Raw genomic sequence first — 14,130 nt, forward strand, 5'->3', positions numbered from 1 at the left:
GGGGATGGGGTGGGGCTGGGGGGCAGGGCCAGGGTTAAAAGGTTTCATTGTCCTCTTGACTAAAGTCCTGTTGCCTAAAGCTTAAATTCTTTTTTGTCGCCCCGACCCTCCCATATGGGTCCCTGGTGACTTTCATTTGCCCCCTGGTGGCCCTTTTGGGAAGGACGGGAGTGTGTCTTTTTCCCGCCATTTCTGCAGTGTGATCTCTTCCGTCTACTACCGGCTCCTTAACCGGGAATGCTTCTTTGTTCACAGCCCCCCCCCCCCCTCACACCACCAGCCCTGCCCGCACACCTGAACCACAGGCAAAAAAACCCACCTGGTTCCCAGAGACACACGCAGCTGCACCGCCTCCAAAGACCACAGCTGCTCCTCAGCCAACCAATCAGCTCTGGACTCAGCACAGCTCAGCCAATGCAGAGGAAGGCTGACGTTAATTTGAACTGTGCAGCTCTTGTAATATACAGTACGCATTTTCTACTTCTCCTGCAACCCTCCGTTGGATATACAGCCATGCGCTTACTTTTCAGTCAGAAGTAAATGAATAAATACATAAATACGTACGTAAGTAAATAAGCAGAGGAGGCGTGTTTCTGGCCCCGTCCGCGGCTGAATGTGGTCGGGACGCTGGCATCTGTGGGCGGGAGACTTGCTCCGGAAACGATCGGGGCGGGGGGGGGGGCTTCTGCAGCGTTTCGTGGAGAGGAATGAACGGGCAACAATGTTGGAATAACGTTGGGATAACGCTGGAATAACACACTACCCTATTGACCTGCTTCTGGCTTTCCCCCCCCCCAATAACGCTCCCCCCACCCCCACCTATAACCCTGACAACGCACTGAAGAGAACACTGGCATAACGTTGAAATAATGTTGTAATAACGCTAGGATAACGCAGCATCCTCTCCTGCCCCCCCCCCATGTCAGTACCGCTGTGCAGCGGAAAGGCCACGTGTTATTTTTACAAACGTCCAATTTCAGGCTCGTCTCAAATGAGATGCAAACGGACGCCGTGCTGACTCAGCCGCACGGACAAGGGCAGTGGGGGGGACAAACGGAGCGCGTTCTCACCCATCCCAGGACGGCCTGAGTGTTTGCACCCCCCCGTGTCCGCCGACGCTGGGCCGACGCTGGCCCGACGCTGGGCCTCCTGTGTGTTATTAAAAATGCAGTGTGTGTCACTTATTTATATCGGCTTTGTGAAACGATGCTGTCCTTGGCAACAGGTGACTCAGGACGCCTGAATCATATTTTAAGAATAAAAGAATGAGTCTCGATTTTGGGTTCTTTTTAAAAAAAAAAAAAATTCTCTGCATTTGTTGGACAGTAAGTAGGGCCAGATGAAGACACAAGAGTGTAAAATACTGCCCCCCCAGCCTCGAGGAGCTGATTTACAGATAAACACAGTGATTGTATTTTTTTTTTGCACAAGGACATTCGGGGGTTTGTGGTCCAAAGCAAAATAAATACACTCCAAGGGACTCCAAAGCAGCTCGCCCAGAGATGTTATTACCCAGTTACTTAAAAATTTTCTCTTTGAAACCATTTCCATGAGTAACTTAATACTGGCACAATATAAAAACTGATACTTTATGTTTGCATTTTGCGAAGTAGTGCTGCCATAATGCAAAATGTTGCTTTGGAGTTACTTGAAATGTATTTTCTTGCTTCAGACTATGAAGACTCCTCGATACTCCTATAAAACTGTAAAACTAAAAAACACATGCGTCACTCCTTTCCCCTTAAACTATGCTTAACGCTGCTGTTAAAAAAAAATAGATATTCCCTCAATAAAAACGAGAAAAAATAAATATCCCAAAACAGAATCACAGGCATTCTGTTCCAGTGATTAAAAACTAAATTATCGTTTCATGCGCGTATCTTTTATCTGTGCTTTTCCCATCCTCACCGGTCTACCCTTTTGGGTCCTTTTATAAAAAACCAGCGAAGATGAAGAGTGTTAAAAGGCCGCCCTTCGGAGTAGGAAGCGCATGTTGGACGTTTGAGTGGATAAATAATTGAGGGAGAGAAGCTGGTCTGACTGTACGCACTGATACGCACACAGTGCAGCCCGTTCGGCTGCGTGCTGAACGCTGCTGAAAACCTGATGAAATTCATGCAAATCACTCGACTCATCAGCATCTGGCTCAGCATAAATTAAAGGAGTGTCTGTATCCCGGCCCTTGTGTGTGTGTGTGTGTGTGTGTGTGTGTGTGTGTGTGTGTGTGTGTGTGTGCGTGTGTGTTTGTGCGAGTGTATTTGTTTCTGTGCAAAATGTGTATGATTGATTGTCTGGGTATAGGTGTGTATATCGTGTTAGTTTGTGCTTGTGCTTATGTCAACATGTGTGCACATGTAAATGTGCATGCACGTGCGTGTCTGTGTGTGAGTGTGTGCACGCGCGCATGTGTGAAAGTGTGTGTTTGTGAGAATGCCCGTGCATACATTACATTACATAGGCATTGCAGGTCATCGACGTGTGAGAATGTGTATGCATGTGTGTATCCATAGTGATGTTTGAAGCAATGCGTTGTATCCTTGCGCAGAGGGTACAACGGCAGTGTTTGGGATGAACTGCGCTATGTTAAGGCAGTGTCTTCCCATGGCCACACTGTCCTTCATACATACATGCATTAGACGTGTGTGTGTGTGCGGTGTGTGTGTGTGCATTGTTGTGTGTGTGCTGGTGTGTGTGTGTGTGTGTGTGTGTGGTGTTTGCGCAGGGGCTGCCTTTTTGTCGCGGCGTGTGTGCTATGGCAGGCATTCTCGGTCTATGCACTTGTGTGGTTGTGTGTGGTGTGTGTGGTGTTTTGTTGTGGTGTGTGTGAGTGCGTGTGTGTGTGCGCGGTGTGTGTGTGTGTGTGCGTGTGTGTGTGTGTGTGTGCGTGTGTGTGTGTGTGTGCAGGTGTGTGTGTGTGTGTGTGTGCGCGCGGTGGTCACCCCCGACGCAGCGATCCGCAGGTCTCAGCTCTGTGGAGTTTAGGGATGCAGCCGAACGCGTGAGCGTCCTCCCGCTCGCCCACACGCAGCGCCTCTACAGGAGTGCATCCGAGGACAGCGAGCGAGGCGCTCTCGTTTTCAGCTGCGCCTCTCCGGCTGGGGCGGGGGATCCAGACGGCCTGTCAGACGCTGACACTCGGGGATAAAAACCGGGGACTTCAGTTTAAAACCGCCAAGAGCCGTCAAGGTCCGCGTCGCGACGCCTGGACCACTTTACGATCCATATCGTGACAAGGACGAGCAGGCCAGACATTCTCCATCATTACATCAGCAGCATTTTAAGTGTTGGTTTATTGGGTCACCGGCAGTCAGATTTGAGTGGAGTTAAGAGTCTGCTCTAGTGCACGGATGGGCTCTATGGTCTGGTGTGTGTTCTAGTCCACGGATGGGCTCTATGGTCTGGTGTGTGTTCTAGTGCACGGATGGGCTCTATGGTCTGGTGTGTGTTCTAGTGCACGGATGGGCTCTATGGTCTGGTGTGTGTTCTAGTGCATGGATGGGCTCTATGGTTGGGTATCTGTTCCAGTGCATGGATGGGCTCTATGGTTTGGTGTGTGTTCTAGTGCATGGATGGACTCTATGGTCTGGTGTCTGTTCTAGTGCATGGATGGGCTCCATGGTCTGGTGTGTGTTCTAGTGCATGGATGGGCTCTATGGTCTGGTGTGTGTTCTAGTGCATGGATGGGCTCTATGGTCTGGTATCTGTTCCAGTGCATGGAGGGGCCCCACGGTTAATTCAGATACGACCCAATAAAAGATGGTGGAAAAACAAAGAACTTAAACAATTTATTAACATCCAGACATCCGCAGCGTTCTCACCGAAATCTACAGAACCTTTAAGCAAAGTCCCACACTCAAAAAAATAAATAAATAACTCCTAAATAAGGTCCCTGTGATGAACCTGCGATTGCTCTGAATAACACGCACATTAAAAGTATTGCAGTATCAGGATACATGACCTTACTTTGCCACCGTGAGGCCTTACTCAGGACTGAGAAACGCGGTTCAGACGCATCACTAAGCGCGCGAACATCGTCTGCTACAGCCAGCGGCGTCACCCTGTACCTTCTTTTCGGGTCACCTTTGACCCTGGTCTTTAGCTCAGGAGGCTAACGGTTTGTCTTGCTGTGCCGAGAAGCTGCTGAGCACCACGGTTTCAAACCCGCAGCACCCCCATCCTCCTGCTCAGGTGTGTGACATGTATTATGCTAATATCTCAGCTGGCTTTTGAGTGGCACATCTACCATTAAATATAACTGCTGAGTTACATAATTGTTTAATTTATAATTAAAAGCGACTGGAAGATGGTGTTTTTAGGGAACGGCTGTCAGGGGTAGCACCAGAACACCCTGGCCAACTCACGCTCAGCGACGGGACGATGGAGCCAATAAAACAAAAACAAACACAAGATTTTTGAAAAACAAAAAACAGACCTTTAACAAAGCTCGTTGGTGGCGACCTGTGGCCATGACGACAGCATGCTGCCGTGACGACGGCGTGCGGCCATGACAGTTCTATCGTCTCAGTACAGGAAGTGCCAGAGCTTTAATCCCTGAGAGAGGTTCTGGTAAATGGAGTCCAAAGATCCCACCGTGACAGCATCCAATCATAATTTAATTTAATTTAATTTTAAAAAAGAAAAAAGGAGGAAAAAAAACATAACCAGAGGCTATGGCTATAACCCACTATACAAACCAGACAGTCCTCCATGACAGCTCCCATTCATAACCGAATAAAAACCAAAACCAGGGATGGTCGTCCGCAGTCCAAGAAGAGAAACCTGAAAGGCTTCAAACCATAAGGAGGAGTACATAGCATCCACTGTCCTCAGACAAGAGGACCCCTTTCACTTGTTCCCATTTGATGTGTGACCCCCCCTGCCTCGCCCACCTCCAGGAGAGTCCCACTGAGGTGAGTACAGCGTGGGGGGGGGGGGGGAGTAGTTGTGCGTTTCATTGATCGCGACGTGCAGAGAGTTCCTGTCAGTGATCTACCGTCTCCCGAGACAGGAAGTACTTCTGCTCCAGAATGGAAACGGTCGCAGATAAAGCACTGAGAGAGAAAGAGAAAGAGAGAGAGAGAGAGAGAGAGAGAGAGAGGTGAACAACTTATTTCTGAACAAAGATATGTGCTTGGACTGAGGTAAGGGACAGGTGTTTCGTTAGTCATGACTGGATTTGGCAGGTTTTTAAAAAAATTTTCCCTCCATTAAAGGGGATTACCAAAGTGGAACACGTAAGACAGACAGCAGGTTGTGTTCCGTCAGGAGAACAAGGTGGGCACAGGCGGCAATCAGGAAAAGGTCAGCAGACATTTTGGAGCCACACAGACACACGGAGGGAGTGTTAGACTGGGCCAGGATTAGCAGAAGCACAGAGGGCTGAAGTGTTGGAGTCCAGGCCAGACGCAGAGCTGGACGCTCTACTGCAGAGACACTGCAGGACTCTGATGGGCTGGACGGTTCATTTTAATCACACATCCTGCCGTTTCTTATGTTGTTACTCTCATACGTAGCTTTGGATAAAAGAGTCTGCCAAATAAATGTAATGTAATGTACTCCAGCAGGTCGTCATGGGAATCTCCCTTGCGGTGGTGTGTGTGGTGTCAGTGCTGTGCAAGAGCAGGGTCGTTAAAATGAGCTGCAGAGAACGTTACACAGAAAATAAATCGCCAAAAAAATTCTTTCATTTCTAAAAAAAGTTTTTTAAAAAAACAAACAAACATTTTCCTCTTCATGAAATACACAACTGCCACAAGCAAAACTCAGTTGATCTATTTGAGAGATAATAGCACTACTAAACCACAGTGTGTTTGAAACATTCTTTGGGAGAGAAAAAAAAAGTCAATGCCTTCTGAAGAGGCTTTTTCATCGTAGAAGTATTTTTTAAGGCTTTCGCAGGTAAACAGTGAGGCGCAGTTCAAAGACACCCCACCCCCCCACCACCCCCATGATGCACGGTCGCCACGGAAACGCAGTCCCCAACTCACCAGCCCGGCCGCACGACCCTGTACCGTCCCGCGGCGGAGAGGTCGATGACGGTGGAGCCCAGCCGGCATTCTGGCGTCTGGTCGCCGATCGGGCCGCCGTCCACCACCACGGCCAGCCGGGGCCACAGGTCCCGGAACTCCTGCAGGGCGGAGCGGCGTTTTAAAAGCCCGGTTAAATGGGTTATGGGTCGTCACAAGGTTTCACGCGACACGGGGAAATCTATGACTCAACAGCGAACGCATTCATGCCACAACTTTAACTTGGGTTCCCCCTTGGTTGGAGTAACATGTGACCCATCAGCCTTTGCAAATCCAGATACTCTGCCTGGAAATTTATCCCAGAGAATACTTGAGCATAAGCACATGGCATCATAATAAAACTTCATTGTATTCTACTAGAAGAGGGGGACCAGTTGTCCACTCCCCCCATTATTTGATATATTCTGGATAGGGACAAGTCCAGCTGCAGGGGGGGGGGGGGGGGGAGCACCTTCAGGTAAAAAGGCAGGTTAAATGTATTAATAGCCGCGTTTCCACCAAAATTACCCGGAACTTTCAGTCCCAGGATACTTTACCAGGAACTAAAAGGTTCCTTCAGCCAATGGTTGTCTGCGTTTCCACCGGGGTCTAAAGTACCGCGAAGATTAGGCAAATTAGCCCACTGACGTTGTCGTCGGCCCATCTGTCATATGATTTCTTCTGTAACCCCATACTACCACCGACGTAGCCTACATTATTTTCTAATAACCGGGACAGCCCGGAGGGGTTTATTCCACTTATATACAACGGGTTACCAACAATGACTATATATGGTTACTTTTGTATTTATTGATTTTCATATATCCTCTCAAACACATTCATTAACAGCAGAAAACATGCACACGTTGTAAACAATTTGCTGTTTTATTACTTTCTCGTCGTCAATTCCATATAGGCTAATCGCAAAACGACAAGAATAGAACGAAAACTCGGACTTGCGTGAAAATGTAAATTAGTAGTGGTACAGCCACCGTTTGCTTTCCTTCGAAGTTACTGCTAGCCGAGCAGCGAAGTGTGCCCTCCAGATGCGAACCATGCACCATAAATGAGTCCATAGTCTTCCTGGTCTTTTCGTGGAATTGAAAAATGGCAGTAAAATTGAGTAAAATTACGGCAGTCTGAAAAAGCTAAAGGGAAGATTACTAGAATTAACCTGTTATTTTACCCGGATAAAAAGTGCGGAAGGTGATTTCCAGTTTGCTTGTACTGTATCACCAATGTTAATTATGCAGAACTACCGCATACCTCACATAACTGTGTCAAACGTTTTGAGTCAATTACAACGGGCTAACAAAGAAAATCCGGAAGAAAATATTCAGCAACCGAATTAATCCGTTTGAATGTTTTGGTAGCCTACGTAATATGCTGTCCCAGAACGAATGCTTAGCATTGTATAAAACGAATACTAAAGCAAGAAAAGAACAGAAGAGCACACGTTATAATTCCAAGACGTTGACAGGCTATAACCAAAAGAAGGCTACTGCGCCGCATAACATACAAGTTTGATTTGAAGTTATTATGAAAATAAATTGGTTTGCCGCTGCATATTTTCAAACATGGCGGGTAATGGCGGAAAATAAATACAACACAAATGCTACGAGTACTCGACCAATCAGAAATGTTCAGCGCTGCAAGCTCCACCCAAAAGGTTCCTGTACTTTCGGAAAGTACTACCCCCCGAGCAGGAACGTTTTGGGGGGTAAAACAAAGCCCCCAGAACTAAATTTAGACCCTAGTTCCTGCGGTGGAAACGCACTGAGTTCCTCAAAAGGTTCCTAGTTCCGGGGTATAGTTCCTGCGGTGGAAACGCGGCTAATGATAACTAGGCGGTATGCCTGACATACCCGAACATTCATGCTGACACAGCAACTGGAGCCAGCCTGGCCCTTCATATGGGACATCCGATTTCAGAAACAGCCTACACATTCAGAGCAGTGTGCTGTGCTGTGCCAATTTATAAACAAGAGAAGGGTGTGTGCGTGCGTGCGAGTGCGCATGTGTGTGTGTGCGTCTGTGTGCATGTGGATGTGTGCGCGTGTGGGCGTGTGTGCGTGTGTGTACCTCCACAGAGATGGTGCTGGTCTGGGAGCTGATGTTGCTGCTGGTGTGTGTGTGTGTGTGCGCGTGTGCGTGTGCGTGTGCGTGTGCGTGTGTGTGCGTGCGTGTACCTCCACAGCGATGGTGCTGGTCTGGGAGCTGATGTTGGCGCTGGTGTGTGTGTGTGTGGGGGTGTGTGTGTGTGTGTGTGTGTGTACCTCCACAGCGATGGTGCTGGTCTGGGAGCTGATGTTGGCGCTGGTGTGTGTGTGTGTGTGTGTGTGTGTACCTCCACAGCGATGGTGCTGGTCTGGGAGCTGATGTTGGTGCTGGTGTGTGTGTGTGTGTGTGTGTGTGCGTGCGTGCGTGCGTGCGTGCGTGCGTGCGTGCGTGTGTGTACCTCCACAGCGATGGTGCTGGTCTGGGAGCTGATGTTGGCGCTGGTGAGGGCGAGAGGCTCGCCGCAGAGCTGGGAGAGCCGTCTGATGAAGGCGTGGTCCGGAATCCGCACGCCGACCAGCTACAACACAACACAGAGCTCTAAGAGAACAGAAAACACACACACACACACGCGCGCGCGCGCACACACACACGCACCAGCTACAACACAAACAGAGCTCATATAGAACAGAACACACACACACACACACCAGCACCATCGCTGTGGAGGTACACACACCCACACAACACAAACACAGCTCATACCGAACACACACACACACACACACCAGCTACAACACAAACACAGCTCATATAGAACAGAACACACACACACACCAGCTACAACACAAACACAGCTCATATAGAACAGAACACACACACACACCAGCTACAACACAACACAGAGCTCTAAGAGAACAGAAAACACACAAACACACACCGACCAGCTACAACACAAAACAGAGCTCAAATAGAACAGAATGAACAGACACACACACACACCCATACCCACCCACCGACCAAACTACAATACAAAACAGGGCTCAAAACAACAACTCACACACACACACATCCATTATACTGTTCGTGCACTCAGAACATATTGCAGCTAAAAAGGCTGCAGTAAACCATGCCAGCCTGTCCTGTGTGGGGGCAGCACTGAGTCCAGTTATTACATAACACTCCATCACACGCCACTTAGCAAACACTCTTGTCCTGAGCAACTTAAAATGGAGAACATTAGTGCTAGTCTGAGGAATAGGCTAGTCCAGTCAGTCGCTGTGCACTGCTGGAAACAACCAGGGGCTCAGATATGAGAGCTCAAAAAATCCCAGAGTGGTTGAGCACACCGCAGTGCGTGTAGCTAGTCGAGCATGCCTGACTGAGTGGACCAATAGCAAGCAGGCTACCCAACAGCACTCAGCTTCCTCCTGGATTTCACCTGCCTGAGCTGTGGCTTACATAACAGGGACCTGCTTAAAAATGCATTTCAAGACACACAGTTCCATCAGCGCAAACCTTAATTCAAATCAAAACCCCTGCAGCAACAGGAGTGTAGACCCCACACTTCTTGCTTTTTTAATGCAATATACATGATTCATGTGGGGGGTTTAAGAAAAATAAATAAATAAAAATGAAAACATTTTCTGAAAGGAGAAAGATGAGGGCATGAAGAGTCATGAGAGAGGGGGCAGGGCCTTACAGGGGTGAAGGGATTGAGGTCAGAGTTCAGCGCCTCGGAACGTTCCAGAACCAGCGTCACGGGGCCTGGCAGGAGGTCTCTCAACAGGGCCTCGGGAACGGTCACCTTACAGAACCTGAAACCCGAACGGGAAGACGCATTACTCAAGAAAACAAAAACACAGAGGAAGAAACTCAGTCAAAAAAAAAAAGGCTAAATCGAATTATTTTGAGTACTGTGCAGAGGAAGATGCTCCAGAGAGAATGAGAGAGAAAGGGTAACCAAGAACTCAATCAGTCCCACTGTGCATTTATCAAACCAATCAGGACTGGCAAGGACACCGTCACGGAATTAATGAGATCCAAAAACGAGGTGCCGTCATTTGGAGGAACATTAGCATCGTATCAGCGGCCGATGCTGTCCATTCAGCCTCATGGTACGGTCTCTAAGATGACGATGCTAATATATGCACTGTCATCTCAGAGAAAACGCAAGAGTTCGCCGGGAAACCTACTTGTAGATGTCTTCTATCTCTCCCACGCAGATGGCCAAGGGCTTCTGGCCGTTCCGTCCTTTGATCTCATAAACTCTCTTGACGGCTTCCGAGCTCTGCGCGAGGGCGGCCAGGCCGTAGATGGTGTCGGTGGGGACGGCCGCGACGTGCCCCTCTTTCAAAGCAGCGACCGTAGCCTTCAGTACCTCGCTCCAGCCTGCAAACAAAGACGGGAGACAGGGAAACGTCTCAGACCGCGAGCGACGATAACAACACTTCCAATAAAAATTAAAAAAAATACGAAAGCGCATCATTTTGTTGGTCGCTTTCGATCAGAATAATGAAATATGACAATGAGGGCAGTGTAGTAAAGTTCACAGGTTCAATTCCCAGGTAGGACACTGCCGTTGTACCCTTGAGCAAGGTACTTAACCTTCATTGCGTCAGTAGCCTATATATCCAGCTGTATAAATGGATGCAGTGTAGACATGTAAAAAGTTCTGCAAGTCGCTCTGGATAAGCGTCTGCAAAATGCCTGAAATGTAATGTAAATATTATATCAAGTAAACTTCAAAGTGACCCACATATTGAACAAAAACAAAACCATCTATAGCAACTCGATGCTTTTAATGCAAGATTTGCGAATCCGGCGAGAACAGCAAAGATACTCATGACAGCTGATGTCCACGGCCCATCACTGAAGGAGACATCTTGCGCGGATCAACACGCGCAAAGCTACACGACCAGACCGACTAAAAGGAGCCGGACTTTAAGCTGTAAACAACTGGGACTCCTGTTCGGCGGGACATTTCAGAAATCTCCCGACACACTTGTAATTCCTGTGGCACGGAAAACGTCAGCAATATTCCCCATACTCAAGAGAGACACACCCTGGAAGCACAATGACTGCAGACCAATTGTAATGAAGTGTTTTGAGGGCGTTATTACTAGGCAACCTGAAACAGTAAACATCAGAACAAGTCGACCCCCGACAGTTTGCCTACAGAACACGGTGTGGAGTGGAGGATGCAAATGAGACTGAACCCGATCTACTAACTTGGTACATAAAGCTAGCTAGCCACGCAAAACAAAATCCGATTTTAAAGTGGCTAGCGAAGTGATGCGTTAAGCGCTATAGTCGTGTACGAACCAATCCAAACAAATTCTGGTTTGGGTGAAAGTGAAGAGCTGGTTGAGTATAGCCATCTCTTTAACTAGCTGGCCATATTGCTACCACGGTGTATACACACACAACGGATATCACCACGAATACATACGAATAACACAGCATTGCTCAACGCAGTTGACAGCGAATGCGTGTGTGTGTGTATGTAACATACTGTGAGAAGGTTCAATATCTCAAACTTACAGTGTAGACAGCTAAATCAAACACAACAGAGGCACGTGTCGGGACATAGCTGCATTTACCGGGTTGTCTGTCCGAGTCTCCGTGCTTCCCAGGCCCGTTTAACGTCTGTGGCACCAACCGCAGCACGCGTGTCTTGAGTTCTTTGCACATTGTTTCTACGAGCGACGATGATCTGGAATTGTAAACAGTTGCTGTTGCTGTGAAGAGCCACAAAAATCTTGCCCTTTGCATTAAAAGGCACTGTACAGAAACAGCGAGCTCAACGCGTGGTCTGACGAAACCGGGAGCAAGACATTTCCGGGTCACACCTTCCAGTTAGCTACGTCAGGGGATTTTCTTAAAGAGACAGAGCCAATGTAATGCAGCACACGGTGTTTGTGTTATGCTACATTGTGGGGGGCGTAACATCAGGTTTAAACAGTTTGACCGCGAAACTGCATTAGAACGGAAACAGTTGGTCCTTTTCTCAGAAGAATAATTTTCCTCCAATCATCCGAAGCAGCAGTTTATAAATAAGAATGCTATATAGGCAATCTACTGGTGTATATAGGCCTATAACATAATTTAAAGAAATCAACATCTCGTTAAAATTCTGGGATTGCAAATATAGTTGGAACAAAACCCAGCATTCACAGGGGGACCCCAGGGCCGAGTTTAAGAACTCATAGGTGAGACCAGCCCAGTGATAATGAAACCATAACCGCTTATAAAATGGTTGCATAACTAATTGCATAACCCGAGGCAATTAACAACTTATCCTGGCTAATGATTAACGCGGTCACATTCTAGCCGCCTGCTATCAGTGTGTGTTTTCAAGCAACCCTGTAACCTATAGATCTATCGTCCGGTAGGTTCTCACGCGAAACTTAACAAAACGCACCTCATTCAACAGCTAGAGATCTTGTTGAACAGCTAATTAGAATCAGGTGTGCCAAATCAGGGTTGAAATGAAAACCTACGGGACGGTGGATCTCCAAAAACAGGGTTGGTAACCACTGCGTGAAAGTGACCATCGTCAGGAGGCAGAGATGGCGTCGAACGCAGGTAATCATTCAAACGAAACGCATTCTTTAATGTAACAATTTTTGATTATGGTACACAGTGGCAAAGTGTAACGCGTAACGCAGGTGAGTTTATTATTTTCAGATTCCAATGCCGTGGTTCCGGCGGTGCAGGCAAATGAACATGACTCGCAGAAAAATGAGGTTTGTTCCTTGCTGGTGTATATCAATATCAATAGGCTATACAATTATTTTAAAGCAAATTTCCGAATCTCTCCCATGTTGTGGAGAGCCAAAACACTTCTCCGACTGTAGCTAAAATCTAGATTAGCCTAACAATACTTACTGGGTCTCCTGGATAGTTTTCATAGTGTGTAAAAGATAGCAAATTTGATTATTTTAGTTTTATTTGTTCAATGACTTGATTGCATTATTTGTACGGCATTTCCTTGACCTCTTTGTACCGGCCTATTGATCTTGATTGAAAACCCGTGTCCGTGTTACCCAGCATATAGCAATAAAACCGCCATCACGCTCTCGAATTCTCCCCAGTTAACGCAACTTCGGGATGAACTCAATGGCCGTCTCGAGGACCTGCAAGAGAAAACAGAGTTGTGCAACAGAATTCTGAGGGATTTGGTGGATCTCCGTGGCATTTTGGCGGTATAAATCATTAACGCTTATCGCTTTCCACCCCCTACCCTGAATGTTTCCCACTATAACTTCACATTTCTTTTTCAGGACAAAAACGTCGGTGACAGACCCGTTCCATCTACCCAGCAGGATCACAGCCACTGACTTGTGTGTGTGCGCGCGCGCATGTGTGCGTAACTGCAGCAATACATTAAAAGACAAAACATTTGGGTTCTTGATGTTTGGACTAAACGGCAAAAAATAAAATCAGACAGATCAACATAGGATTTAATTAGTATTATATTGCTTTCAATTCCAAAAAATGTTAATTCTTTTACTTAATCATAATACAATATTACTTTATACAAAACAAGCATATAAGCAAACCTTTTTCACATTATACATTCTTTAAAAATACAAATCTTTACATGTTAATTTTTTTCCTCTCTCTTTGGGACTCGGAGACATTCTCTTCCTTTGGAAGCATTTGTATTTCACTATCTTGTCACACTCGCGGGACAAACCCTGTGAACTTTAAGGGCACGCTCACATTACGAACGGAACAGAACCGAACCGCGACGGGAACTGAACCCAAGTTCGTCCCGGCGTTCCGATTCTGGCACACCGCGCGAAACCCAGCAGTGCGAACACGGTGTTTCAAAGCGAATGGGGGGTGGCCCATCCCCACCGGTATCGCACTAACACTCAAACCTCCAAAGCACGACTAAAGAAAACCATAGACGCATAAATCACGTTCTGTACTGTGACAAGACTTGCCATGTGACAAAAGACTGAGCAATCAGCAGTTTCAACTTGAAATGCACATCACAAAGAACAATGTTGAACAAAACCTGGGAAAAACTGAAATACAGGATTTCTTGGATAGTAAACGCCAGCTTGGCAGAAGAGAGAACCCTGTATGCAGAGTTTTCTGCATCGAAAGAAACGCT

General features: G+C 47.2%; 1 protein-coding gene and 2 long non-coding RNA genes across 3 annotated transcripts; 2 read left to right on the top strand and 1 right to left on the bottom strand.

Annotated features, from left to right (window-relative positions):
* Position 1: 1 nt before the first annotated feature.
* Positions 2-1,869, top strand: LOC135260009 (uncharacterized). The gene is made up of 2 exons (XR_010331451.1): positions 2-636; positions 692-1,869. It is a non-coding gene; the product is annotated as an uncharacterized LOC135260009 (long non-coding RNA).
* A 1,903-nt stretch (positions 1,870-3,772) lies between these two features.
* Positions 3,773-12,293, bottom strand: yrdc (yrdC N(6)-threonylcarbamoyltransferase domain containing). Its single transcript, XM_064345184.1, has 6 exons — positions 11,606-12,293; positions 10,199-10,394; positions 9,706-9,820; positions 8,464-8,583; positions 5,988-6,127; positions 3,773-5,051 (listed from the first exon to the last, which is right to left on the bottom strand). The coding sequence occupies exons 1-6, from the start codon at positions 11,775-11,777 to the stop codon at positions 4,982-4,984; spliced, it is 813 nt and encodes a 270-aa protein (XP_064201254.1). The 5' UTR covers positions 11,778-12,293; the 3' UTR covers positions 3,773-4,981.
* A 156-nt stretch (positions 12,294-12,449) lies between these two features.
* Positions 12,450-13,986, top strand: LOC135260095 (uncharacterized). The gene is made up of 4 exons (XR_010331478.1): positions 12,450-12,590; positions 12,693-12,751; positions 13,100-13,210; positions 13,289-13,986. It is a non-coding gene; the product is annotated as an uncharacterized LOC135260095 (long non-coding RNA).
* The last annotated feature ends 144 nt before the right edge of the window (positions 13,987-14,130 follow it).

Source organism: Anguilla rostrata, chromosome 1 (assembly GCF_018555375.3).
Source record: "Anguilla rostrata isolate EN2019 chromosome 1, ASM1855537v3, whole genome shotgun sequence".
Taxonomy (NCBI): Eukaryota; Metazoa; Chordata; class Actinopteri; order Anguilliformes; family Anguillidae; genus Anguilla; species Anguilla rostrata.